Source organism: Terrapene carolina, unplaced genomic scaffold (assembly GCF_002925995.2).
Source record: "Terrapene carolina triunguis isolate 2854851 unplaced genomic scaffold, T_m_triunguis-2.0 Scaffold67, whole genome shotgun sequence".
Lineage (NCBI taxonomy): Eukaryota > Metazoa > Chordata > Testudines > Emydidae > Terrapene > Terrapene triunguis.
This window is the reverse complement of record NW_020664418.1, coordinates 50,624,750-50,652,303: the sequence shown is the minus strand read 5'-3', so window position 1 is coordinate 50,652,303 and position 27,554 is coordinate 50,624,750. Positions and strand designations below refer to the sequence as shown.

At 44.1% G+C, this 27,554-nt stretch overlaps 1 protein-coding gene across 1 annotated transcript in view; it reads right to left on the bottom strand.

The window, feature by feature from the left end:
- Nucleotides 1-465: 465 nt before the first annotated feature.
- LOC113406073 (A disintegrin and metalloproteinase with thrombospondin motifs 7-like) overlaps nt 466-27,554 on the bottom strand; it is a 46,196-nt gene continuing 19,107 nt past the window's right edge. The window contains exon 5 of the mRNA XM_026648413.2: nt 466-823. Within this exon, the coding sequence (XP_026504198.1) occupies nt 660-823 (164 nt within the window). The 3' untranslated portion in view covers nt 466-659. The remainder of the gene's footprint in view (nt 824-27,554) is intronic.

Sequence of the window (27,554 nt, the reverse complement as noted above, 5' to 3'; positions counted from 1 at the left end):
CCCTCTAGAAAAAAAGGAAAAAGGAAAAAAAAGGCAAAAGCTACACTGTTTGGAATGATAGATGCTCACTTATATATAATAATAATAATAATTAATAATAATAAAAAGTCACTTGGTCAGAGTTTTGTGCTGGCCTGCCAACACCAACCAAAAGCTGAAAATGTCAGATGATAGCACCATACATCTTTTAGAGAGATCTCCCCAAAATGTTTGCTATTCTGTTTTAAGTTTGTTTCCTAAAATGTTCCCTTGAAGATTGTCTAACATTAGGCATGACATGAGATATGGAAAATTGTATCTGTTTTCAGGTACTTGCTAGGAAACAGTACATTTCTCCATGGTAACTAGCAGGGCTTTGAGTGCTGTCTAGTGAGAGCTAGGCTCTTGTTTTCAGACTGATCACTTGAGCACCATGTACTGTAGTTAAAAAAAAAAAAAAAAAAAAAAAAAAAATCTTCCCTGTGTTTTTAAAGAGCACCATACAAAATCCCCAGTGGAGGAACTTGTAGCAACATTCTGCACTGCTATATGAACAGACCATGTGGCAAAACCTAGTTTTAAGGAGTTCCTTTTGTTCACTGCATAATGTATGTTCTCTTGAAGCTTCTACAGCTCTGTTTTTCCCCCTCCCCATAAAGGGTCCTTCTACCTAAACGGTTTCACCTCCTGGAGACACGTTCATTCCCACGATCCCGAGCACTGTGACCGTGCTGGCGGCAGGTTCGGCAGCACTGCACGTTGACAGTTGGAAGATGGCATCTTCCCAGAATCCTTAGGGTTTGACAAAAACTGAACGTGAGGCGGTCCCGCTCACAGATGAAGGCTGAAGGAGAGAGAATGAAGAGACAGAAATAACATTACCATGAATACAAGGTTTGATGCAAAAGTCTGTATTCGGCTGACAGTAAAGTAAATATAGGAACAAAGACCAGTACAGCCCTGGAAAGCGGAATCCTCTTTTCCCCTAGGGCTGAATGTTCATATTTGTTCCCATCTAATCTAAGTGCCAATGGAAACTCACCCATCGCAGATAAGACCTGTGACATCACCTTAGCAAAATCAAGCAATTAGAATTATTGTATTTATTCATTATTTATCAGGCATGGGGCCACAAAGCTTGAGTAGCAGGATTTGCATAGATGGGGGCGGGGCTCTATGCTGACATCAAAGGGACAGAATCCTCCCTCACAGCGACTTCATGGGATAACGCTGCCTGTCTTTGGGATGCTAAAAGGCACTGGGGTGGCTAAGTTTTGTCATGTGTCAATTTCACAGCAGGCTCTTTAATCAGATATGTACTGCTGCGATTCCCACTGAAGTCAGTTGGAGTGGATGTCATTCAGCTCCTTGCAGAGATTAATTAGTTAATGTCTGGAAATGGCTTTGAAGTCTTAAGTGCTACATAAATGCAAATTATTATTATTAGTGGGACTCATGGCAGGTCTGTACCAATGATTTTATCTGCCTGGATCTGTCCCTTAACTGTTCTCCATCTTTATTTCCAAATCAGTGAATTATACGATAAAGGTTGATCATATCATAAGTATGTGGCACAGTGCAGCATTGTGGATGCCAATCATTCACCTTACTATTGGAATTCAGAGGAATGCTTCCAGGTGACTTCTGGGTATGAATGCTCCATCCCCAGAGTCTGTATGGCACATAATTTTCACAGGAGTGTTGAGTTCTTTTACATTCTTACAAGAGCACCATGAACTAACCGGACGGCTTTTAATCAGAATAACATCAACTTTTTGGCAATGGTTTAAGATACTGTCCATTATGGATTACCGCATCACAATAGCATTCCTTGACAATATAGTCACAAAACCCCGCTGGTCTAACTATGATCTGCCTCTAATCCTCCCATCTTCAAACCCTAATTTAAAACCCTCCGTGTTCTCCAAATCTTGTTTGAGTCACGGGTCAGCTGTTAATAAATGCAAACAATGTCCCCTCTTGAGTTTGTATGCTAATACTCTCTCTGTCTCAGTGGGAACATTAGATTGATTCTGCACAGGACTCAATCAGCTCAGTGAGCAAGGTAACCTGTGAGTTCACGTCATACTCACCAGATTAATGCTCCTCTCGCTGATCTGAACTATTCCGAGCTGTCATGAAACTTGAACTAGCAATAGGCAAACCTCAAATGGCTCAGCACTCTGGTTTTCCACTCCCGCACGTCCTTTTCCCTCCTGGCCCTGCCCACTCTCTTCTCTTCCCACCTCCGCTCCACCTCCTCCCCCTGAGGCCCCCCCTTGCTCTGCCTCTTCCCGCAAGGATCCCCCCCACCTGCTGCTCACACCTCTTTGCCGCCTCCCCCGAGGCTCCCCCCACCCGCCGAGGAGCGGCAGGTGGAGGGGGCCTCAAGGGAGGGGGCAGAGCGGTGCGAGCGGCAGGGGACTTGGGGGAGGGGGCCAAGTGGGAGTGGGGTATGGGGTGGAATGGGGATAGAGTGTGGGCAGGGCCTCAGGGGAGGAGGCAGAGCAGGGGGCAATGCCACAGTCTGGGCGCCAGTGGGCTGCCCCACTTCTAGGGAGCTTCCGGCACTCACACCCAGCCTCCCCAAATGCAGGAGTCATGTGCCGCCCATGTACGCGGCTACGTTAAACACCATTAAATCACATCACCTCTGTCTAGTTCGACTCCCCCCTGTAATCTATAGGAATGATTACAGTAAATTGTGACTCCTTCTTAAAAGGACAATTTAGATCCTTCCCAAAGTCTAAATCTGATGGGTGGTGATGGTAATCTGCTAATTTGCTCTGTATTGTCTACTCTTGGGCAACACCCTCTTATAGACTCATAGACTTTAAGGTCAGAAGGAACCATCATGATCATCTAGTTTGACCTCTTGCACATCACAGGCCACAGAACTTCACCCACCCACTCCAAAGGAGACCAGAATTGTATACACAATTCCAGATGAGGTCTCACCAGTTCCTTGTATACTGGTACTAATACTTCCCTGTCTCTACTGGAAATACCTCGACTGATGCATCCTAGGATTGCATTAGCCTTTTTCACAGACGTATCACATTGGCGGCTCATGTGATCAACCCAGGTCTTTCTCCTCCTCTGCCTCTTCCAACTGATACGTCCCGAGCTTATAGCAAAATTCTTGTTGTTAGTCCCTAAATGCATAACTTTTCACTTTTCACTATTAAATATCCCATTTCTATTACTCGAGTTTACAAGGTCTGCCAGATCTTCTTGTATGATATTCCGGTCCTCCTCCATATTGGCAATACCACCCAACTTTTTATCATCCGCAAATTTTATTAGCATGCTCCCACTTTTTGAGCCAAGGTCAGTAATAAAAATGTTAAATGAGATTGGTCCCGAGACTGATCCCTGGGGAACTCCACTAGTAACTGCCCTCCATCCTGCAGAATTAAACACTTGGACAAGTCTCATAGACTCAGAAGAGGTATGATTACTAAACACAAATCTACTGTTGTTTACACTGTTCGCGATAGTAAATTTAGGCTATTTGGTACTGAGCTGGAGGGACACTGGTCATTGACCATCACTTCATGTTGCCTCAGCTCAAGGGACAAAAGGTTTTGTTTAGGGAAAGGCCAATGCCTTGCTCCCAAGAGAGAGAGAATTTGATCTTCGGTTGTTAATGGAAAGAATGTTGTGCAATGTGGAACGCAGAGACTGTTGGGCCCATTTCAGATTCCACACTTGGCCTCCCAGCCGCTCACTAACAAAGCCAATCTGCTTTTTAAACGAATTTCCTATTTCAGTGGAGATCTTTCCTCTCTCTCTTGCTCTCCCTCAGCTATTCCTGCTTGGCAATAATTGTTTGGGGCTTGAAAAACTTGTTTACAATAGACTAAGCCCCTAAATGCCAGCCATTATCCATTAATTCATTTTGCTGGCTCACTGGTGAAAAGCTGTTTAAACACCCTACCTCTACTATCCTTCCCCTCAGGGCATCTACTTAAAGGGAGCCCCCACTAGCCAGAAGCTGGCTGCTTTGCATGGTTACAATTTCCAGCCCAGTCAGCAGTGTTGCGGAATCCATTCAAACTCCTTGAAAGCTGAGCTGTACTCAAATCACTGGCTGCTGGGGAACAGGGGGTTTTGAAAGCCCAGGCTGGGGTTTTCAGGAACTCCGCATCAGTGTGTGAGAACTGGCTCAAGATCTTAATGAGAAATCTGCTCCCTAGCTCGTTTCTATACGCAAAGGGCCAGGTTGTGAGTGGCTCTTGCCTAGGTTTACAGGATACCCAGAGCTGTCCACTCCCCCCGTTCCAATCGCCATGCAAAGGCTAGCACTATAGTCCTGGTGGACCAGAGGGGCTGCTTTCTGCCTGTCCCCTGAAGTGGCCTGCACCTCACTACAGGACCAGATGTCAGAGTGCGATGGCATTCGGCACCTGCCCATGCGCCCAGAAATTCTGTATCCCCCGGTCTGGCCCCTGAGCCATGGAGTGCCCTATCTGGCCTTTCCCCCCTCAGTTTTATGGGTATAAAGCAGATCCTTGGCATTGCTTTAACGGGTTTGTTCAGTAGGTAATTTAAAATCGCGGCAGACATTGTAAGTGCAGCAGAACTGGAACTACAGGAGCCATCACAGGACACTTTCATACTGGCTCAATAGTCAGTAAGTGTTTTTTTTAGTAGACATCAGGTATTTTCATAGAGAACTACAGACATTTAAGAAAGTGGAGTAACTTCATTGTGCTTCTTCCGTGTTTATAGGTTCACAGACTTTATGGCCAGAAAGGACCATTATGACCATCTAGTCTGACTCCCAGCCCAGCACAGGCCGGAGAATTCCATCCTGTAAATTATGCATCAAGGCCTAACCTTCACTTGAGCTACAGCAAATCCTTCAGAAAGATATCGTGTCTGGATTTAAAGGCTTCAGGTCAGAGTCTTCACCTATCAGAGGGGTAGCCGTGTTAGTCTGGATCTGTAAAAGCAGCAAAGAGTCCTGTGGCACCTTATAGACTAACAGACGTATTGGAGCATAAGCTTTCGTGGGTGAATGCCCACTTCGTCAGAGTCTTCACCATGTCCCTAAGTAAGTTGTTCCAATGGCTAATTACCCTCACTGTTAAAAAAAAAAAAAAAAAAAAAATTCCACCTTATTTCCCTTCTGAATTTGTCTAGCTTAAAATCCCAGGCATTAGAGCTTGGCTTCCCATTCCGAAACACGTCCATGTCACTAGGCATTGAATTCTGAAAGCTCCGCTTACAAAATGAGCTCCCTGGGAATGAGGGTCTCAGTCTATCTCCCCTCCTCACAGCACTTATCCCTGTGCATCAGCAGCCCAGCTTTGGTGTACAGGCCCCATGGGGAGGTGGTTCCTTCAGCATGTTTGCTGCTCTCTGCCAATGTCAGGCCATAAGACATACACCTCTACCCCGATATAATGCTGTCCTTGGGAGCCAAATAGGTGAAACTGTGTTATATCAAACTTGCTTTGATCCGCCGGAGTGCACAGCCCCTCCCCGCCGGAGCGCTGCTTTACCACGTTATATCCGAATTCGTGTTCTATCGGGTCGCGTTATATCAGGGTAGAGGTGTACTTGTGTCCGAGCGGTTTGTGTCCCACTCCCAGACGCTGCAGGGCATGGGTCTATTGTGAGGTAACCCGAATATCTCCAAAACCACTAAAAATCATGGGCTGAAGAGAGACACTGGATTGATGGCTCATTACAACAATCGGTGACCCACTAACCCGCCCCCCACAGCTGCTTCCCCCCTCCCTTTTCCTCCCTATGACTGGAGGGGAGTTAACAGGCCACTTCACCTTGAATGGTCTCTCAAAATAGGTGTTAACTACTTGTGCTAAACAATCTGCTCCACCTTGTATTTAGCAGTGACCTGAGTTAGGGTTTGTCTTCACCTACAGTGCTGCACTGTGGCTGCTCCGCTGTAGCGCTTTAGTGAAGATGCAACTAAGTCAACAGGAGGCGCTCTCCTGCCTGTGTATTTAATCCACCTGCCTGAGAGGTGGGAGCTAAGGCAAGAAGTGTTTTTCACACCCCTGAGTGATGTAATTATACCAATATGTTTGTAATGTAGACCTGGCCTTCATCGCCCAGACCCGACTGTGTAAGCTTGAAAGCTTGTCTCTCTCCCCAACAGAAACTGGTCCAATAAAAGATATTACCTCACCCAGCTTGTCCCACTAAAAATGTTGCCACATTTCAGCCTGGGGCAACCCCCTTGAAAGTAAAGGTGTGTGATGGTAATGTTAACAGATCATTGACCACCAGTGTTATAAAATGGTTAAAACTGTACATTTGAATGCACACGCTCACAATCACAATCTTATGCCATTATCTCAGTCACTTAGGCAAGTGAAACCATTTCACCTCTACAGGGTTCAGTAATCATTTACTCTGCAACAAGAGGAATGACCTCAGGTTAACCCAAACCTGCTGAATTTCAGGTTCCTGTGGAATTTCTTGGCTTTGCCTCTAAAATCTCCGCACTTACAGGGCTTCCGCTTTGAAAGTAACATTGAATAGAAGAGAGGAGGAGCAGAAGATGTGTCCTCTCTAGGAACGCTGCAAAGATGACCGTTTTTGAGCTCTCCATAATGTTCATTAAGCATTGAAGTTAAATAGGTGGAAATGAAAAAACAAAAATATCCCAAAGAGGTTTAAAAAACACCCCCTGCTGTAGCCAAGCAGCGCTCTAGCTAGCCAGAATTCCCATAAGGTTTGTATTGCAGCCCTGGTAGGGTTACCATATTTTAATAAAACAGAAGGAGGACACTCCATGGGGCCCTGGCCCCGCCCCAATTCCGCCCCTTCCCCACCCTGGCCCCGCCCAACGCCGCCCCTTCCCCAAAGTCCCCGCCCCAACTCCGCCCGCTCCCCTGAACGCTCCTCCCCCTGCTCCTCCCCCTCCCCTGCTTCCTGCGAATCAAATGTTCGCGGGAAGCCTGAAACAGGCAGGCAGCAGGTAAGCTGGGGCGGTGGCGGGGGGGGTGCGAGGAGGCGCAGCCCAGTCCGGCCCCCCCCAGCCGAGCGGCTCCCTCCAGCGGCCGGCCCCGGCCAAGAGGCTCTGGCCCCGGCGTCTCTGGCTCGGCTCGGGCCCTGGGGCGCCGGCCCTGGTTCTGGCCGAGGGGCTCCGGCCCGCCCTGGCCCCGGCGGCTCCGGCCCCGGCGACTTCAGCTCGGCTCGGGCCCCGGGTCACCGGCCCCGGCCGAGCGGCGCCAGCCGGCGGCCGAGCACCCCCAGCCCCGGTCCCAGCGGCTCTAGCCCAGCTCGGCTTTGGCCCCGGTTCCGGCCGAGCGGCTCCGGCCTGGCCCCGGCCCTGGCTGAGCACCGCCAGCCGAGCACCGCTGGCCCCAGCGGCTCCGGCTCCAGCCCCACGACCCCTCCCTATTTTCCCGGACATGTCCGGCTTTTTGGAATTTCCTCCCGGACGGGGATTTGAGGACCAAAAAGCCGGACATGTCTGGGAAAATCCGGACGTATGGTAACCCTAAGCCCTGGGTAACTAGCCCTAAAGCACCGAGGGGACATACTGAGATTGACATCCATTGGGCACTGTGTACTTTTTCCAGTGTTTCAATTATTTATAGATTCATAGAATTTCAAGGCCAGAAAGAACCATCATGATCATAGTCTGACTTCCTGCATAATACAGGCCAGATAATTTCACCAACTGATTCCTGTATCGAGCCCTTAACTTCTAACTGTGCTAGGCTTCCGATACAATAGAGAGTCAGTCATGTTCTTGGTTCTTATCCTCATGGGTCTCAGTGGCCTGGGCCCAGGATATTTAAAAGAGCCTAAAGCTCCGTGATGAAGATTGTGGTTGTCAACTCTGCTCCTCAGGCAAAATGGAGCTTTCTCCCATCAGGCTAAAACTGGTCTGTGCAGAAGATTGAACATTCTCAAGGGCTGGCCTCAGGCTGTGGAACAACCAACCACAGGAATTAAGGACCATTATAAACCTACCCCTATCTTTGCGGATACAGACTAACACGGCTGCTACTCTGAAAACTACCCCTATTTGTTATTCTTACTTAATAGTCATGAAAAGATTCATAGATTCATAGATTCTAGGACTGGAAGGGACCTCGAGAGGTCATCGAGTCCAGTCCCCTGCCCGCATGGCAGGACCAAATACTGTCTAGACCATCCCTGATAGACATTTATCTAACCTACTCTTAAATATCTCCAGAGATGGAGATTCCACAACCTCCCTAGGCAATTTATTCCAGTGTTTAACCACCCTGACAGTTAGGAACTTTTTCCTAATGTCCAACCTAGACCTCCCTTGCTGCAGTTTAAGCCCATTGCTTCTTGTTCTATCCTCAGAGGCTAAGGTGAACAAGTTTTCTCCCTCCTCCTTATGACACCCTTTTAGATACCTGAAAACTGCTATCATGTCCCCTCTCAGTCTTCTCTTTTCCAAACTAAACAAACCCAATTCTTTCAGCCTTCCTTCATAGGTCATGTTCTCAAGACCTTTAATCATTCTTGTTGCTCTTCTCTGGACCCTTTCCAATTTCTCCACATCTTTCTTGAAATGCGGTGCCCAGAACTGGACACAATACTCCAGCTGAGGCCTAACCAGAGCAGAGTAGAGCGGAAGAATGACTTCTCGTGTCTTGCTCACAACACACCTGTTAATACATCCCAGAATCACGTTTGCTTTTTTTGCAACAGCATCACACTGTTGACTCATATTTAGCTTGTGGTCCACTATAACCCCTAGATCCCTTTCTGCCGTACTCCTTCCTAGACAGTCTCTTACCATTCTGTATGTGTGAAACTGATTTTTTCTTCCTAAGTGGAGCACTTTGCATTTGTCTTTGTTAAACTTCATCCTGTTTAACTCAGACCATTTCTCCAATTTGTCCAGATCATTTTGAATTATGACCCTGTCCTCCAAAGCAGTTGCAAGAGAGATGCTTGTTCTTGTGCTGGGAAAAAAATCTTCTTTTCCAGATCTCTAGAGGGTGTCATGTGATTTAGTGCTGCTTTCAGTTAAATCTTTGTATTTATTTCTTTAGAATCCTAAGTAGCGATCTGGATGCAAATCCCAAATTACAAGTTTACTACAAACTTTAGTCTAAAGCAATTGCTTAAAAAAAAAAAAAGGCCAGGGCTATGCTGACACATTAGGAACTGAAAACTTGTTTTGTTTTTTCAAGTTGGCATGAAAGTCACTTTAAATTTCATTTAAACTGCTGCCATTCAGACATAGGCATTTACTTTTATGCTGGAGGGGGCAAAAACTTCCTGGTATAGGTTTTGTAATAACAAGGAAAAGTTTAGCTTGGCGCTGAGTTGACAAAACCAGAGAATTAAGCTTCTGACCTCTGGCCTTTGTGATTTTCTGAGTACCAGTTCCGACTTTAAAAAGTATTATCCCAGTCTACTGCCTCTTACAGGGCTGCCCAGACTATTTTCATATTAAAATAAATTGTGCAAGCATTATCACAGAACATTTTATATATGTATGTACTGGTGTGTGTGTGTGTGTGTTTATGTGTACACAAATTTTATATTTATCCCTCTCATGTAACACATTTTCTCACCTATGCGATGGTAAAGTTGTGATTGGATTTTTCTAATGCTGAAGCAATCCCATCTCAGAATGTCAGTCTAGCAGCATTGGGACTTCTAGCCAGTGATCAGAAAGCATTTTTTTGTTTTTAAAAACTAACTTCCTATCTCTTTTCAGGCATGTATCCAGTGTGAGATGCATTGGCATTAACACAACACATCTGGCCTTGGTGTTCCCTCTTGTGGCACTGAAAAGCATGTTTATGCTGCCGTGATTAGCCCATTAATAAGGTTTTAGGGATGGATCCTGTGCTTAATTTGTGTCAGGGCCCGGCAGGTCAGAGCCCCGGCACCTCTGGGCCCGGCAGGTCAGAGCCCCGGCACCTCTGGGCCTGGCAGTTCAGAGCCCCGGTGCCTCGGGCCTGCTGCATCAGTTATGAATGAAAAAAATTGCTTGAGCCCCGGCACCTCGTTCATTACAAATTAAGCACTGGCCGGATCCTACTCCCACTGAGCTTAATGTCAAAACTCCTGTTGACTTCAGTGGGAGCAGGATCATTCCCTTGTTTGAGCTCGACTAGTTGAGCATTTACAAGCCTTGTTTTCACTCTGTTGGCTAAAGTGCTCGTATCAGTAATTAGAAACAGGCATCTATGCGTGACCCTGGGAATTCAGAGTGTTGTAGATTACAAAGCTTTAAAACAGCTCATACGCAATGAATTTCGATTTTCACTATGGGGTCCAATCTTGCAAAGGACGAGCATCCGATGAGAGGTACTGAGTGCTCTCAACGCCCACAGACTCCACCTTGTAAAAGCAAACCACAGTTGGACCGGGTTTCCAGTCTACTTGAATGTGCATGAGAGGATCAGGGGGAACCTTTGTGATTCAGAGAGAGGCCAGCTCACCTGAGCAGAGTTCAATGGGATGATCGTTGTGCCCTAACCATGTGATGTGCATGGCTACTGCGGCTGGCATCTTTGGTTACCAAAGTGGTGAATTTAGGATAGCCAGTGGAATAGTGAGATGTCAAATGGACCAACTTTCCTCTGTAATTAGGCTAAGCTGTTGACGTAGGTTGTTGCAGGGAAGTCCATTTGTGATCGTTATGTCACAGAGAAACATAACACAGATGCAGCTTTTTTCCCCAGGGCTCCTTGCTTGGTGACTTCCTGGTCTCTTAACTCCCTTAGTCCAGGATTGTCCTGTTACAGAGGAACTTTTTTCCCAGCATGCCTTTCTGGGGACTGGCCCTTTACATTTGGCAGGTGCCTAATGTGGCCATTTTCTCTCTCTTACGATACTCTGAATCCTTTTCACATTTCCTCCAGTTTTCCCTTTCTTCTTCCGGAGGAGGGAATGCATTCTCAGCATGGTCCTTTGACCTACTGAATTGTACAAAACTCAGAGCACTGGGTGAGCAATTGCTACACGTAAATAAATCAACAATCCTAACCTACCCTGTTTATTATGGGGCACATTCTTCTGGGTGCAGCACTCCCACAGAAATCTGTTGTATTTTCCATAGGAAGATGGCAAGATATGGCCCCATGTTTGTAATATTTCTTATAAAGGCACAGGCTAATCCATGACTGCATTGCTCCCTCTGATGGACCACTGAGATTAGAAACCAATTACTATTTCTTAAAGAAAGTTGTTAAAAGATATTTAAGGTAAATTAGCTAATGTTTTTTTTTCCCTAAGGCGAATTCAACAGTTTAAATTTGATTAAAGAAAATAATTCAAAGATGAATAGATATGATTAAGAAGCAGTAGATGTGGTATATTTTGACTTTAGTAAGGCTTTGGATACTGTCTTGCATGACCTTCTCATAGACAAACTAGGAAAATACGACCTAGATGGAGCTACAGTAAGGTGGGTGTATAACTGGTTAGAAAACCGTTCCCAGAGAGTAGTTATCAGTGGTTCACAGTCAGGCTGGAAGGAATTATCGAGTGGGGTCCCGCAGCGATCAGTTCTGGGTCCGGTTCTGTTCAATATCTTCATCAATGATTTAGATAATTGCATACAGAGTACACTTATAAAGTTTGCGGACGATAACAAGCTGGGAGGGGTTGCAAGTGCTTTGGAGGATAGGATTAAAATTCAAAATGATCGGGACAAACCGGAGAAATGGTCTGAAGTAAATAGGATGAAATTCAATAAGGACAAATGCAAAGTACTCCTCCACTTAGGAAGGAACAATCTGTTGCACACATACAAAATGAGAAATGACTGCCTAGGAAGGAGTACTGCAGAAAGGGATCTGGGGGTCATAGTGTATCACAAGCTAAATATGAGTGAACAGAGTAACACTGTTGCCAAAAAAGCAAACATCATTCTGGGATGTATTATCAGGAGTGTCGTAAGCAAGACACGAGAAGTAATTCTTCTGCTCTGCTCTGTTCTGCTCTGCTCTGCTCTGCGCTGATCAGGCCTCAACTGAAGTATTGTGTCCAGTTTTGGGTGCCACATTTCAGGAAAGACAGAAGTCCAGAACTGACAGAAATTCAGAGAAGAGCAATAAAAACTATTAAAGGTTTAGAAGTCCAGAGAAGAGCAATAAAAATGATTAAAAGTCTAGAAAACATGACTTGTGAGGGAAGATTGAAAAAATTGGGTTTGTTTAGTCTGGAGAAGAGAAGACTGAGAGGGGACATGATAACTGTTTTCAAGTACATAAAAGGTTGTTACAAGGAGGAGGGAGAAAAATTGTTCTCCTCAACCTCTGAGGATAAGACAAGAAGCAATGGGCTTAAATTGCAGCAATGACAGAGGTTTAGGCTGGAGATTAGGAAAAACTTCCTAACTGTCAGGGTGGTTAAGCATTGGAATAAATTGCTCAGGGAGGCTGTGGAATCTGTCATTGGAGATTTTTAAGAGCAGGTTGGACATACACCTGTCAGGGATGGTCTAGATAATAGTCCTGCCTTGAGTGCCGGGGACTGGACTAGATCTCTCCAGGTCCCTTCCAGTCCTACGATTCTAATTCTGTTGGAATGATAACTAGAGAGTATGGGCTGGATCATAACTGAGAGGACTTGTGGATATTTTCCCTCTAGGTTTGAGCTTGTACAGAATAAAGTCCTGATCCTGCAACTGTCTCTGGATGGGCAGAGCTCCATGGAGCTCCATTGACTTCAGAGCTGCCACGTATGGGGTCAGCTGCAGGATTGGGGCCTACTGTCATTCCCAGTCATAGCTCCACTCCACTCGAGCATTAGTGAAATGCTCCAGATGTGACAGCTGTTGCTTTAAAAATACATTTATTAGAGAGCAAGTAAGCATGTAGCAATATGCTGGCTTAATTGTGATGAAGTCCATGTAGGCTCTTTGTAGCTGATAGGCTGTAGATCACACGGATTGGCAGAACTCCGTTGAAAATTTGCCCCCCCCCCAAAATATCATCCCATTATGTCCTTCTTTAATCCAGCCTCTGACAGCCTCTTTAGCTGAATATTGTTCAGCTTGGCAAATGTATATTTGTGAGTGAGACTGAGAAAGAGAGAGAAAATATGCACCTCTATTTATAGTTTTCTGACCTTTTAAAATGAGCTCTGTCCTTGGTCACTGTATTAAGAGGGAGAAGATAACATAACTTGGAGCATGCACAGCCACCGAAAGAACGGTATAAATGAAGTGATATAAGCTTCCTGCGCCGTTACCCCCCTTTTAGATTTTTGTCCTTGTTCTGTAGTGACTAAGTCCAATGAACTGCTACATTCCAAAGTGTGATAAGGAACCCTGAGTAAATACAGGGTTAGAGTGCAGAGGCCAGGGTGCACATTGTATGCATGCAACCAGGAAACTAGACTCTCTTGTGGGCTGTCATTAAAGAGAATGGTTTAACACTTTTGTCGTTGATTTCTTTCCATCACAACTGATATCACAGTCTCCTGTGTCTGCATTTCTAAAGGGACTATCCCCCATAGCATTTAGGCAGGATCTCATGCATGGACTGTGGCAGGCTGAGATGATGGAGAATAAATACAATTCATAAATAAATAGAAATATCCTATCTCCTAGAACTGACCTTGAAAGGTCATCAAGTCCACCCCCCTGCCTTCACTAGCAGGACCAAGTACTGATTTTGCCCCAGATCTCTAAGTAGCCCCCTCAAGGATTGAGCTCACAACCATAGGTTTAGTAGGCCAATGCTCAACCCACTGAGCTATCCCTCCCCTAGCTATGTTTATGTGCTAGTCACATGAGAGCTCTGGAAGGGGTAGGGCGAAAAATAAAGACAGAATTTCTATTTCTTTAGATTCTGTTCCTTGTTTCAGAGCCTGTTGCTATTCTCTTTGGGGGGGACTCTTTCTAGATGAGGGAATTTCAGGTGGTAGGGACTGAAAAGAGTTTACATCTGTCCCTTATGGTGTCTGTACAGCACCCAGCACACTGGAGCTCAGGTGTTGGTTGGAACCTCTAGTTCAGTGGGTCTCAAACTTTTTTACTGGCGACCCCTTTCACATCGCAAGCCTCTGAGTGCGACCCCCCTAATAAATTAAACACCCTTTTTAATATATTTAACACCATTATAAATGCTGGAGGCAAGCGGGCTTTGGGGTGGAGGTTGACAGCTTGCAACCCCCCCATGTAATGACCTTGCGACCCCCTGAGTGGTCCTGACCCCCAGCTTGAGAACCCCTGCTCTAGCTGCTAACTGTAATACAAATAATAATATCAGATTTATTTTCAGTGGCCTAAACCCAACACTGAGCAGAGATGTGTGGGGAAACTTGCATTACTGTTGACTCGTTCAGTCATTCGTCAGCACTAAATTACCTTTAAAAAAAGCTGATTACCACAGATTATCTTGCAATGTGTTTAACGTTTTTGCAGGAACAGGAATAACCACAATGCTATTATACTCATTCCTTTCCTTATTTTGGTGGCTGTCCTCGTGCAAGGGTTTGTTGGCCAGATTTATAAACGGGAAAGCCGGTTAATCTAAGCCATAGAGAGACCTGTCTTCCCTCATGCTTTTTACAAGCATCTTGGGCTGCACGCTGCATACGGGCATACACAATTTGTATAGTGGGGGAGCTGAGAGCTATTGAACCAAACTGTAAACCCTGTATATGATGAAAACCACTTCAAAGTTCCTAGTTCCAGCACCTGTGCAGACAGGAATCCAAAACCTGACACATTCATAGGAGCTACAGCCCAGTGAATATACTAGGATTCCAATTTTTTGCCTCTTTCAGATGTGCACCATTTCCTGCATGGGAAGCACATGCAATACTTTGCTTGTAAGTGCAAAAAGGGTGGTTTGCAGCTAACCTTGGGGATCTGTGCACTTCTTGCAAGGAACTGTAAAATGTGAATTTGAAGCAAATCAAAGACTTTTAGAAAGACCTGGTAATATTCTGTGCCTCAGAGAGGTTTAACAGAGAGACAGCAGAATCTCATGAAGACTTTGTGGATTAAATGTATTTCTGATAATAACCAGGAGAGTTTTACCCATAGAAACATGGGCCAAGATTTTCAATACAGGGTGTCTACTAAAGTTAGATTCCGGAGGCACCCAAACTAGTGGGCTGATTTTCATCAGAGCTGAGCATTCAGCTCAACTCAACGGTGCTCAGCACTTTTGAAAATCAGGCCAGTTGTTCTAACTATGGAATTCGGAGCCTAGCTTTAGTGGTTTTCTTCTGAAAATCTTGGCATGATGTTCTACAGCTCTGTATAACTATGTAGAAGATCTGGCTCTTGTTAGTCCATGCTGCATTCTTGCTCCTCGCAACTTACCAGGTAACATTTTTATTTTATTTTGTAATATAGGCGTTTACACCGCTTTATCCTTTCCTTTCTGGAGATGATTACTTTGGAGGAGAAACAATGGCTGTAAAATTGCAGACAGCTCATAGCTGTGAGAGGCTAGTCCATCAAATGGTTAAAGAGAAACATATTCTAGAGGTGCCATTGTAAACAGAGATCACTAAATCTGCTTTTAAGCTGGGTTACACATTAAAAGAAACAGCCCCTTTAAACCATGGCTTCTTCACTGGCAGCAGCAGCGTTGCTGTTTTCTCCCTTCAGCGTAGAAATAACACAGTGATGGGCGGGGAGGATGTCACACATTCGGACCCCAAGGAGAATAGTGTGTTCATTCTGAATGCAAGTGCTCTGTTCCCATCTAGAGCAAGTAATGACATCACCAGGTCAGAGGTGACACCAGTCCCATTCTACAGTTATCCCTGAACTAAAGCACAGTCCAATTACGTAGCCAACATCTAACACTTCCTAAGTGTCTGACTTAGAGAATTGTAGACAAAGGGAAAAAAGGCCTGTGCCTTTGGAGAGGTTAAGAGGGGTGATCCATTTTTCAGCCTGTGGATCTAATGCCAGAGAGAAATTCTCCTTTCCCAAGAGCTGAGGCAGAGCCAGAACTGAAGGACTTTTCTTAAACTCATGAAAAATGAATGCCCTTTTTTCATTTCATTCTCTATGAACAATAGGGGGAGAAAGAGCCAACTATGTCTAAATGGGTCACTTCACGCGACCCTGGGACTTCCTATCCAAAATATGAAACCAATTTAAATACATGTACTAAAGGATTCTCAAAACTCTTGCAAGTTGCATTAACTCCAAAATGAGAAAATAATCATATTCTTATTGCAGCAAATAAATCTTCATGGGCAGCTATTTTGCATAAGCAACATTTTTTTACAATACAAAGGTAAAAGGGATAGTGAAGCAGTATTTAGGCCTTCGTTATTGGTGGCATGTACTGATCTCTCTGTTTTGACATCAACAGGAGTTGCACACACAGCCGGATTGCAGGAAGCAGGATTGCTTTAGAGGAGGGGGAAGTGTTAATTAAAGTTGGCTGAGTTAAAACATGGATAAAACATGATTTCTTAAAATGGGGTGGAGAGGGGAGGGGAGAAGTGCTTTAAGGAGCATGCCGATGTCTCCCAATTAAATGAAATGTTCAGTGATGGGGAGATTTGTTCTATGATCACATTATTGGCCAATCTTCTTGTTTTTTTCCTTTTATCTTTTGAAGGCTACTTTAACAGATAATTACCCGCCAGAGTAGCTCTGAACAGAGATTTGATAAGTGGCACTTTGCGGGTGCAATACATATTTTTATTCTCTACTACAGACCTGAGCTTGGGCTCCTTCATCACAAAACCCCCTCTTCTGTTCCCAAATTTTCTAGAATCAAGTTGCGTACAAAAAATCTGGGCAGTGGATTAGCCAGAAGCTGTAGCAACCCCTGTCCCTATAGCTTCAGCTCTTCTCTCCTGTATGTCTCCTAAAAATGCCACAAAATGGAGCAAGAAAAATGCCTTTGATGTGTTTTGGAATGTTTTCAAAACAGTTAAGTAAGGGTTAATATTTTGTTGCACAGATTAGGTCTCACTTCCTCATTGAAAGGCCTCCTTATCAAAGGCTTTCAAGAGAGGCTCCTTTACAGAGCTATTTAAAATAGCCAGCAAAGGAGCGCTATCATTGTAACAACCGAGATTCTTTTTAGGATGAGACTCCAGAACACTAAAGCTGCTCATGCATTCATACTGGTGTAAGACAAAGCATAAGATAAACAGAGAGATTCTTTCAGCCTTCTAATTGGGTGCACTAGGCAGTAATGCCTACTGGGATTTAGTTTTTAAAAAGTTATCTGCACAGAGATTGTTTGGGGGGAGGGTGGGGCAGGAATCTTCCGGATGAGTTGGTCAAAAAGCATGATCACTTCAATAAAAACTGCACAAGACATTCACCCTGTGATATGAAAAATCTACTGTTGTAATTAGGGAATGAAATACCTCTTTGTAGTTGCATCTGAATGATCATTATTAGATTTATTATTATTTACCCAGTTGTGCTATTTGATGTTAGAGTTGGCAATTTCCTGGGAAAAACTAATTTAGGACAGGACACTGGTAAATATCAGCTTAAACCTGGTTAAATCAGGAAACTGGGAAATAGAATTGCATCCGTGTCCAGCAAGTTCAGCAAGCACAGAATTAATCTGTTCAAACTTTGGATACAGCCATTCAAAACTGAGGAATAGGCTCGGTCTAGCCACTATATCAAAGTTGGTCTTCTGCTACAGAATGCTGCAAGGCCAACCTGGACTGCTATCTGCAACTCTGTTTGCTTCTGATTGCTTAATGCTGCAAGCCAACCACAATGCATTATTGGTGTTTTCATATAATTGACTGTTTTTGACTTTTGTATATATAATATTGAAAACGGAAATATGAGTCATGATACGTATAATGTGGTGTGTATTGATGAAACTGTTCTTAAAATAGAAAAATGTCTTAAACTGGGCCTGCCTAGTGTTTCCTGGGCAGTAAAAATCAAGATTTTACCAGCTAAAAAACACCCCTGGTAAACACCCTGCCATCCCTGCTCACTGCACAAATACAGAAGACGACAAAGTCACAGCCTTGAGGATGTGTTGTGGTTGAAAGGGCGTGTGTGTATTTTAAACAAAAAAATGTAAAAGCAGTTGGTGTCCATGAAAGATGCTGGATTGATTGCCATACTGAGTGAAGTCCACCCACCTACAGCCATTCTCCTATGCCCCTCCCTCAATACACCTCCCCTCAGCAGAAACGACCAGTATTACCGGCGTCCGAGCATGCTAGTTCAGCTACCATGCTCCTCATGTTGCTGAGTGCATTGATAAATAAGTCTAAAGTGTCTACCAGGTAGCACTCTGACATTAAATCAATGACAAAGTATCATTTGGGAATATCAATTCTTGACTGCATATTATTGGTATTTCGCAAGAAATAAAGGAAACTCAATGGCACATTTATTGCGGTTTCCCCATCCATGAGATAGGACACAGACTTATATGCACAAATGATTCTGAAAATTAGAATGTGATGCAGTGATTTCTAATACGCCTTTTTCGAGGCCAGCTCAAACACTATATTAATACTCACCTTACTTGCTAACTAGTACCATGTGCAACAAGGCATTGCATAGTGTAAATAGCTTTATGGAGAGGAAGGAACTAAAATCAGAAAACAATGCAGCTGTTGTGATTCCACCAGCCCCGTTTTTAGAGTAACAACAAAAGTACCAGGAGGTCATATACTGTGTTACACGCTTCGGTAGAAGATATACCCAAACCAACCCCCACCCCCACCCCACAATCCAAACACACACAAACTCTGGAGAAATTCAGAGTTGGATCCCAACACCCCCAGATTATGGGCAAATCTAGATCTAAAGGCCACCAAACCAGAGCAGTAAATTGCACAACTATTGTGCACTTGCTTTGCACCAGGGTACATAGCTACACAAGGTACAGGGCAGTGGAGAATCAAGCCCTTTAAAACACCTGTAAAATGGGGATAATAATACTTGCTTTCTATTTACATTATACAGGGCCGGTGGGGATAATCAGGGAAAGGAACACAGAAGTTGATGACCACCTATAGGGAATGAAGTGTTTGGTTTTAATGACACAACAATTGACAAAGTATTTTAATGGTACTCTGTATGTATACACTGCTCGTTATCCAACATGTTTATACTGCCGAACAGGGTAATAATGCTGACAGATCCCAGCTGCCTAGCTTAACCCTTAGGCCACGGCAGATCTTTCCCTCCTGATGCTATTTGTTAATACGTTTTTCACTAGATCCTAATTAGCCTTCTGGCTCCAAAGGAGAAATGGTTTCACTAATAGGTCCCCTGAGCAGAAAATCCACCACAGAGTTACATGTAATATGTAGCTGTACTTTGAACCAGACATTTAAAAAGTGTGTTCTTAGGCACAGTGTGCTGGCTAAAATGGGGAGAATCAGCGTCTCGACAAGGTAAGACTGACTTTTCATTATTAATTATGGGAGATGATGGAACTGTTAGAAAGGAACTCTGCCTAGTGATTTGGTTTCTTTTCATACGGTCTGAAAGAGTTTTGATAATCTTTGCTGTGTGGGCTGTGTAATGCACCAGCTTCTTTTTAGGGCTACACCTTAAGTTTAAGAGCTTTTGGGATCTGCGTAGAAATAATATAACTCCCACGAAGTGAAAATTTAGCTAAAAACACATTAAGGCCACTTACAGGGGACACCGACCCACACAAACCCTTAAAGCAAGGAAGTGCCTAGGTGAGGGATCCTTCTTTAACATGCCTTAAAACCCCACACAGCACATGTACTCACTCCGCTCCTCTATAAATAAATCTCTATGTACAGTGACACTCCCCAGTCCTCAGGATTGCACTATAATGCAATCCTTAACTCAGCCCACAGCACATCAACGTATTTGTCAGTCTGGCATCCAGGAACCGGGAAACTAAATGGTACGCTCTTTTTCAATGGGGATATATGAGGGCCAAGTTATGGGCTATAGACAGCCAAACACAATTTAGAGCAGCACTGAGACTGCCCTAAATTGTGGCATGGGCCAAAATGGCCCCAGGTCAGCTCCAGGATGGGGGTGGAAATAACACAAACATGGTTTAAAGCCACCTTTGCACTCACTTCCCCATTGGGTTCTGTGTGAATCGGGCCCCTCCTTTTTTTTAATTGGGTTAATGCTGCACAGTTCTTGGCTGGGGCACATTTCCATACAGTTCAGGATCGAACACAGGCTCACACTGAAGTTTCACAGGGGTATTAAAAAAAAATTAGGACCCCTGCAGCTCAGGCCCATCACTGAATGACCTATAATAATTTCAGGTCATGTGCTGAACTAAAGCATTCTTGGCAGAGAACAGAATGCAGACGGTACAGTGAATCCTAGCGAAGCGGGATTGTCCGCTCCATATTTCTGGTCTGCAGATTTAATCAGCAAAGAACAATTTTCTTCTTCTCGCTTTTAAAAGAAACCTCAAGACCTTGTTTCTGCAGCAGCACTACTCAGATAGGTTCTTAAGTTATGGTGGATTGCGTCATTTTCCTTTGTGTGACATGAGCACATGTATGTACGTGCCAAGCGTCATAGCTCAGCGTAGTTATTTAAACATGGTGAATTAATTGACGTCAGTGGATTTACATCACTGTATCTGAGCAGACTACTGACCTCCGCTGCAGCTGTAACTACCACATACAGGACCTGCTCCAACTCTCAGTGAAGTCAATGGGAATCTTTCCGTAGAAGTTAATGGGAGTTGGATCAGTTCCTGACTGCAGAAAAAATCATTTTAGCTCTCAGCTTTCAGACTGAAAAGAAGGCAACGAACCCAATGGTGTCACCGGTTGGGATAGACTTGGCTGTGATATAATACCCTTGGGGTGGGGTTAGGAACAACCTCACTTCCTGCCCCACCAGTATGCCTCATCTCTGACTTGCAAGTTGCCCCTAGTCACCATACAGAGTCAGTGCTTGGCATCTCTGGTGGTCTCAACAGTAGTGATGCCATCAGTACCAGTTCTGACAGTGGTTTCAGTGATATGGACACCAGCCTGTTATGAACTGGACTGACACTCATAGGTGCCAACTTCGTGGGTGCTCTGGGGCTGAAGCACCCATGAAAAAAAATAGTGAGTGCTCAGCACCTGCTGGTGGCCCTGCCAATCAGCTCCTCCCCATCCCTCCCAGCGCCTCCTGCCCACCGTGATCAGCTGTTCAGCGGCATCCAGGAGGTGCTGGTGGGAAGGGGCAGGAACCGGGGCAGGAAGAGGTGAGGTGGAGGTGGGAAGAGGCGGGGCAGGAGTGGGGGCTTTGGGGACGGGGTGGAGTGGGAGCAGGGCCTGGGGCAGAGCGGGGATCAAGCACCCCCCAGGGACTCGGGAAGTTGGCGCCTCTGCTGACACTTCCACCTTCCTTCATCTAAGGCCTGGCCTAGGCTACAGCATTAGGGTGATGTAAGCTGCCTGACATCAGCCGAACTCTGTAAGCGTCTACACTAAGATGTAGCTCCCTGTGACACTGCCCCCCATATGCTTCATGGTTGTCTGATTAAGATATGATTATGGCATAATTCTGATGCATTTTGTACAAGATGAGTCATGTGAGGTATCATTGGAAAAGTTATGATTTGCAGAATACGATTATCTTGTTTGTATGCATGACTCATTTTTGTATCAAAAGTTATGAAAATTGACTATGGGTCTGTATTTCAAATGGGTTACTCTGGAAAACACCCACAGCCAGCCTGTCAGGTACAACAATGAAGAAGCCAGACGGTGCTAATGACTCATCAACAAAGACAATGGGCTGTGGAATAGCTCAGCCTTCCTGTGGACATTTCGGCCAGCCTGTAAGCAATGGCTGCTCTGACTCTGCGAGGGCATGTGACCAGACTACATGACTCTGGACGCCATTTGGGGTACCTGTATTTTTCCACAAATTGGGCTGGGAGCTGTTTTTGGAACAAAGGGTTCCCATCATATGCTAACGCTATATAAGGCAGGGAGTGACCTCATCTGTGGTTCTTCACTCCCCCACAACTCAACACCTGAAAGAAGTTCCGAAAGAAAAGGATTTGGAACAGGGGTGAGGCTCCCAAGCTACAAAGCAAGTGCAGCTTGTGCCTTGAGTATCTGCAGGCCTGTTTGTATCATCAGTCAGGGTGAGAAATTGCTCATTCATATCCAATCTTTCTAGTATTTTAGGCTTAGTTTGCAGTTTTGTTTATTTACTAGGTAATCTGCTTTGATCTGTTGGCTATCACTTAAAATCTACCTTTTTGTAGTTAATAAATTTGTTTTTTGTTTTAATTTAAACCAGTGTGCCTTTGACTGAAGTGTCTGGGGAAAATCTCAGCTTTGTTTAACACGAGCGTATTGTGCATATTCCTCTCCACATTGAGGGAGAGGTGAACTTTATTAATGAGCTTACACTGTACAGTGGCTGCAGCCCATAACGTCCCCGTGTTCTCCACTTTTAACACTGAACCCTTCACTCAAATCTGTGACCATTCTGGCAGCATCACTTGTGCCACTAGAGTTCAGGGTCTGTGACTCTTTATTGGAAACCACATTTTTCCATGGTTTAGAACCTGTGTGTATAGATTCAGTTTGGAGAGGCACTGTGCGGACAGCTATGGACATGGGTGAGGAGGTTTTAAAAAAAAGCAAGCCCCCAAAAGACCTAATTGAATGTAAATGCAAGTTATCTGGATCAGTTTAAGATGCTGACACATCCTGACTTCTCAGTGGCAAAACCCACTGAGTGAACCTCTGAGTGACACCATCTGCAATACTGATCTCAGCCACAAATTCTGCCCTCTCTTCTTGGGGTGTCCCTGAGAAATCCCAGCATGGCAGTTTGGGTAGCTGAGGGTCAGAAGTGACCAGTAGGACACCTCCGCTCAGCAGTCTGTACTGAGCAAGCCCAGGCCCCGGTCCTGCACCCAGTGAAGTCAATGGGACTCTGCACTGGCCCAGAGGGCTGTGCTAGCACACCTGTTTGCAGGATCAGGGTCACAGCAGCAATGTACCATATGCATTGAGTTGATATTGAACTGAAACCTGTGGCCAGAACAGATGTTCACTGGTAGGAGTGAACGAGTTAATTAACAACATCACTATTACCTGTGCAATATTCTTACTGCTCTGAAAAACCATCATAAAGGGTCGTTTTATCCTGGACAGATGAGGTCTATCCTGGACAGATGAGGTCTGAAGAAAAGGAATCTCAGACCCAATGACTATGCATCTCCTGGCATTCACTGTGGCATGAGGACATGCTCCTCTGTTTAACCCTAGACATTTTGCTTGAATATAAAGTAGCTGTTGCCTTTGTGTTTCAATCAGCTTTGCCGTCTAGATAAAAGGGCTCCTGTTACTTGGGACTCCTGCTGTGGGATCTGTTTTCTAGTTTGCTTCCAAGGCTGTAATACAACTAGATGCACTGCATAGCTCTTTTCCAATTTCCTGCCTAAGTGTCTGGAGAAATTCTTATCTGATGATAGAGGGTTAATGTGGCTGAGCTGACCCTCTGCATTGCTCCTGGGCTCCGAAGGGTCAGGCAGAGACCCAGCAAGGAGCTTTACCGAGGCATTTGCTGGCTCTTCTCTCGATGGCAGCCGTGTCTATAGTCCAGAATCTGCTCCTGCTCTTATCTTCTAGGAACGGTGGTCCGAGAGTGTGACAGCCAGATACTAGTTCCGAAAGCCAACAAGAAATGGTGGGGTTTTCATATGAAGGCAATGCTCATAGCTGAAGGGAAGTTCCCATCCAGCAAAGCAACTGGAAAAGATGAACATCTCTGCACACCCACAGACAGGGATTTTTCGGGCGGGGGGCAGGAATGGATTTTGTGACTTGAAACTGAAAATGCTTCCAGCATTTGCAAACTGAAATTTTCCATTTACCCATGGACAGCTGCACTGTGGGTGTTTTTCTACCACCCTCTCCAAAAATTTAGCTCAAACTAGGGGTGAAAGAGGCGATTCATTTTTCATGCTGCTGCAGTTCCAAGCATTCTTACAGCAGACGCTGCTAGTCACATGAGATTACACACAACCTGTATGTTTTGCCCAACAGTAATACAACTATAAGTGGACAATGTGCTAAGCCACACAGCTCCTGAACTAGACTTTGACGTGAAAGCGTTTTGAAACAGGTTGGGTAATGACCCATGAACAACCTCCCATGTGTCTCTACTAGCTTTTCTAGTGCTTCTTTGGAAGAGACACTGCACACAATACCGTAACTGAGTGGAAATCTGGGGATCCTGTCCCAGTGATGGGTGAACTTCACAAGGCGTTAGTGACTTAGTGCAGTTTGGAGAGGGAGCTGAACATTCAGATACTCATTGGAAGCTCTGGACACTTTGGAGGTTTGTTTTCCGTACTTCACTTCCCATAAGTCTCCAACTGGCTCCAGTTGTGAGGTGGGTTTGTGCTGGCATGGAGCAGTACATTGGCCCAGCAATTCCTGAGGGTAGCATCAGTTCCCACAGAATTTGAGCTTTCATTTAAAAATAAATTTAACGTCTAGCCCTTATGGTCATGATGAAAACGTTCTGAGTGTGATCTGATGCAGAGCTGTTAGACCAACGTAGTGCTTTATGGACGACATTTTATCACCAGAAGCATTTACACTGTGCCCACCATTGCAATATGCAGCCTCTCAACATCACAGAGGGTTGTGGGGAGAAACGAAGGGTATTCTTGTGAAGGCAAGGGATTGAGACTCAAAAAATCTTGGTTGAGCTCCTAGCTCTGCCACACACTTCCTGTTTGACTTTGGACCAGTCACTTAATTTCTCTGCACCTCAGGTCCCCACCTGTAAAATGGGGTAATAAATCGTTACTGCCTTGGCGGGGCGCTGTGAGGATAACTCTGTGTGTGGTTCTCCAATATGTCAGTTCTGTGGGCCATGTAAGGACACAGATAGATACTATCATCTTTGCCCACAGCTGCATGGGGATTTAAAATTAGAAGCTGTCTTAAAAATAACTTCTATGCAATCATTAATTAATTTATACCATGGAGACCGAATAGGATTCTGGCTTTAATTAGTTCTGACTTTCTTTAATTAGAGATCATTAAAAGTGAGATGTTTGTTTATTTTTGATCTCTTTGCCGCCTCTTTTAAAAATCAGAATTATGATGTTTTTAACCTTTAAACTCTGCTGAATTTATTTGCATTTTTATGGCCAACATAAACATAGTCACTTAAAGAGAACTAAATGATTTTGCTGATATCATGGGAGCTTATTTTACAGAAACATTCTCTATGTTCTTCTAACACGGACACAGAAATGTTGCAGCCTTTATGACTCCTGTTCCGTAAAAGCTCCTTAAAGTCAAAAAGGAGAATACAAGTTTATGTTCATGCCTTTTACCTGTGGATTTACACAGCTCTCACTTCCTGCCACGTGAAGGTTTTGTTACTCATCATAGTTTGGCAGGAAATGTTTGTGTTTCCCATTGATGTTTCCTGCCCTGAGCTATATTGAACATTCATATCATTTTTAACCAAGAACTTTAGGGTTTGTTTTTTTAAATAGACATTTGTGTGTTGAACATGTACCCAAATGGTTATTCTGGTAAATCCATGGCTATATAGGTCAGTATTTATATGGCCCTCACCATAGTAGTTTCTGGCTAAGTCTAGGATATCCACTTTCTCTTTGTTCAAATAACAAAAACATTTCCTTACTACTATTACTAATGGAATTTAACTGAACATTCCTTAAGTGTTAAAGTGCCTTATAGAACTACAGACTCTGTACAGACAGGGATCACCTATCACTAAAATGCAGCCACCTGTGAGGTGGAACATGCCAGTGATTATAACCCTGCCAGCAACACTACATGACAGTTAAGGGACAGGAAGTAAAGAATAATTCTTTATGTGATTGTGTTTAATTGAAGCAACATGGGACTTTGAGAAAGCAGAATGGAGTTGTTATCCCTATGGAGTCTGGACAGAAAACCTCTGCTATTGGAAAGGAGATAATTAATTGCAAGAAATCATCAGGGCCATTGGTTTGTTTCATATGAAAGATCTGATTCAAATCCCATTAGTCAACAGAAAGACTCCCATTAACTTCAATGGGTTTAGGATCAGGACCTCAGAGGAAGACTGCCAGCTAATTAGATCACAAACACCACTTAGAATCATAGAAGATTAGGGTTGGAAGAGACGGCTGCGAACTTGCTGAGGGTGCAAACCATCCCATCATCCAGATCATTAATGTTTAACAAAACCTGCCCAAGGACCGACCTCTGGCGCACTCCGCTTGATACTGGCTGCCAACTAGACATCGAGCCATTGATCACTAGCCGTTGAGCCCAACAATCTAGCCAGCTTTCTATCCACCTTCTAGTCCATTCCTCCAGCCCATACTTTTTTAACTTGCTGGCAAGAATACTGTGGGAGACCATATCAAAAGCTTTGCTAAAATCAAGGTATATCACGTATATAGATCTCCGTATTTTCTTTTTCTTTGGACTACTCCAATCCAATACAGTATTAATCAGGTCCAAAGGTACTTATCTAATGAGATTAAGCCTGAGGTAGCATACCGGCCCTGACTTAATGACAAAACTAACCTTAAAAGTCTGACGCTACTCTAGTAGCACTTCTCTAGTCTACATTGCAGCTACGTTGTAAACATGAATTTGAACTTACAATTACATGCAGCAGTAGTGAAACATCATTAGAGTTTCTAAATATATAGAAGTTAATTTTCTAATACAAAAGTTATTGCATCCAACATGAAATAACTTTACTTTGGACCTCATCATGATGGATAAAGATAAATTAATCACTGGAAGGTCTGGAGGTTGCCTAGGGAGCAGGGATCATGACCTGATTACATTCAATATGGGCAAGGAGAAGACAGTCCCAACTAGTAATATATATACTTGGTGCTTCAAAGGGGCTAATTTCCCAAAGGTGAAGAAAATTATAAGTGAAATTGACTGGGAGGTAAAACGTAGACAGAAAGATGTGAATGAACATTGGCAGTTCTTTAAGAAGAGTTTATTAGATGGTCAAAAAGCCGTGAGTACACAATCAAGAAAAAGGGCACCTTTGGCTAAAAGCCTATCCTGATTCAGTGGTGAAGTGAAGATCGCAATTAACAATAAAAAAGCAATATATAACAATTGATAATAATTGGAAAAAAAAGGGGAAGAGATAGGAATCAATATAAATGTAGAAGTTTATTAAGTCTAGAAAATTGATAAGAGAAGCAAAAGACACCAGGAAAAAATCCAAGGCTAGCAGGATTAAGGACAATAAGGAGGAGGTTTTTAAAGTATATTAGGAACAAAAGAAATCCTAGCAATGTTATAGACCAATTACTAGATGGAGATGGTAAAATTATTAATAATGATGCAGAAAAGGCAGAATTGTTCAATAAATATTTCTGTTCTGTTATTGGAAGAAAGCAGGATTATGTGCCTGTATCACATGAAGATAATGAAATACTTTCCAGTCCATTAGTAACTAAGGAGGATGTTAAACTATATCTAGTAAGGATAAAGATTTTTAAATGCAACAGGCCTGTATAACTTGCACCTCAGTCCTAAAAGAGCTGGCGGAGGTGATCTCTGGCCCTCTGATGTTCATTTTTCATAAATCTTAGAATATCAGGAAATTCCAGAAAATTGGAAGAGTGCTAAAGTTGTGCCAATATTCACAAAGGGCAAGCAGGATGACCTGGGAACGATAG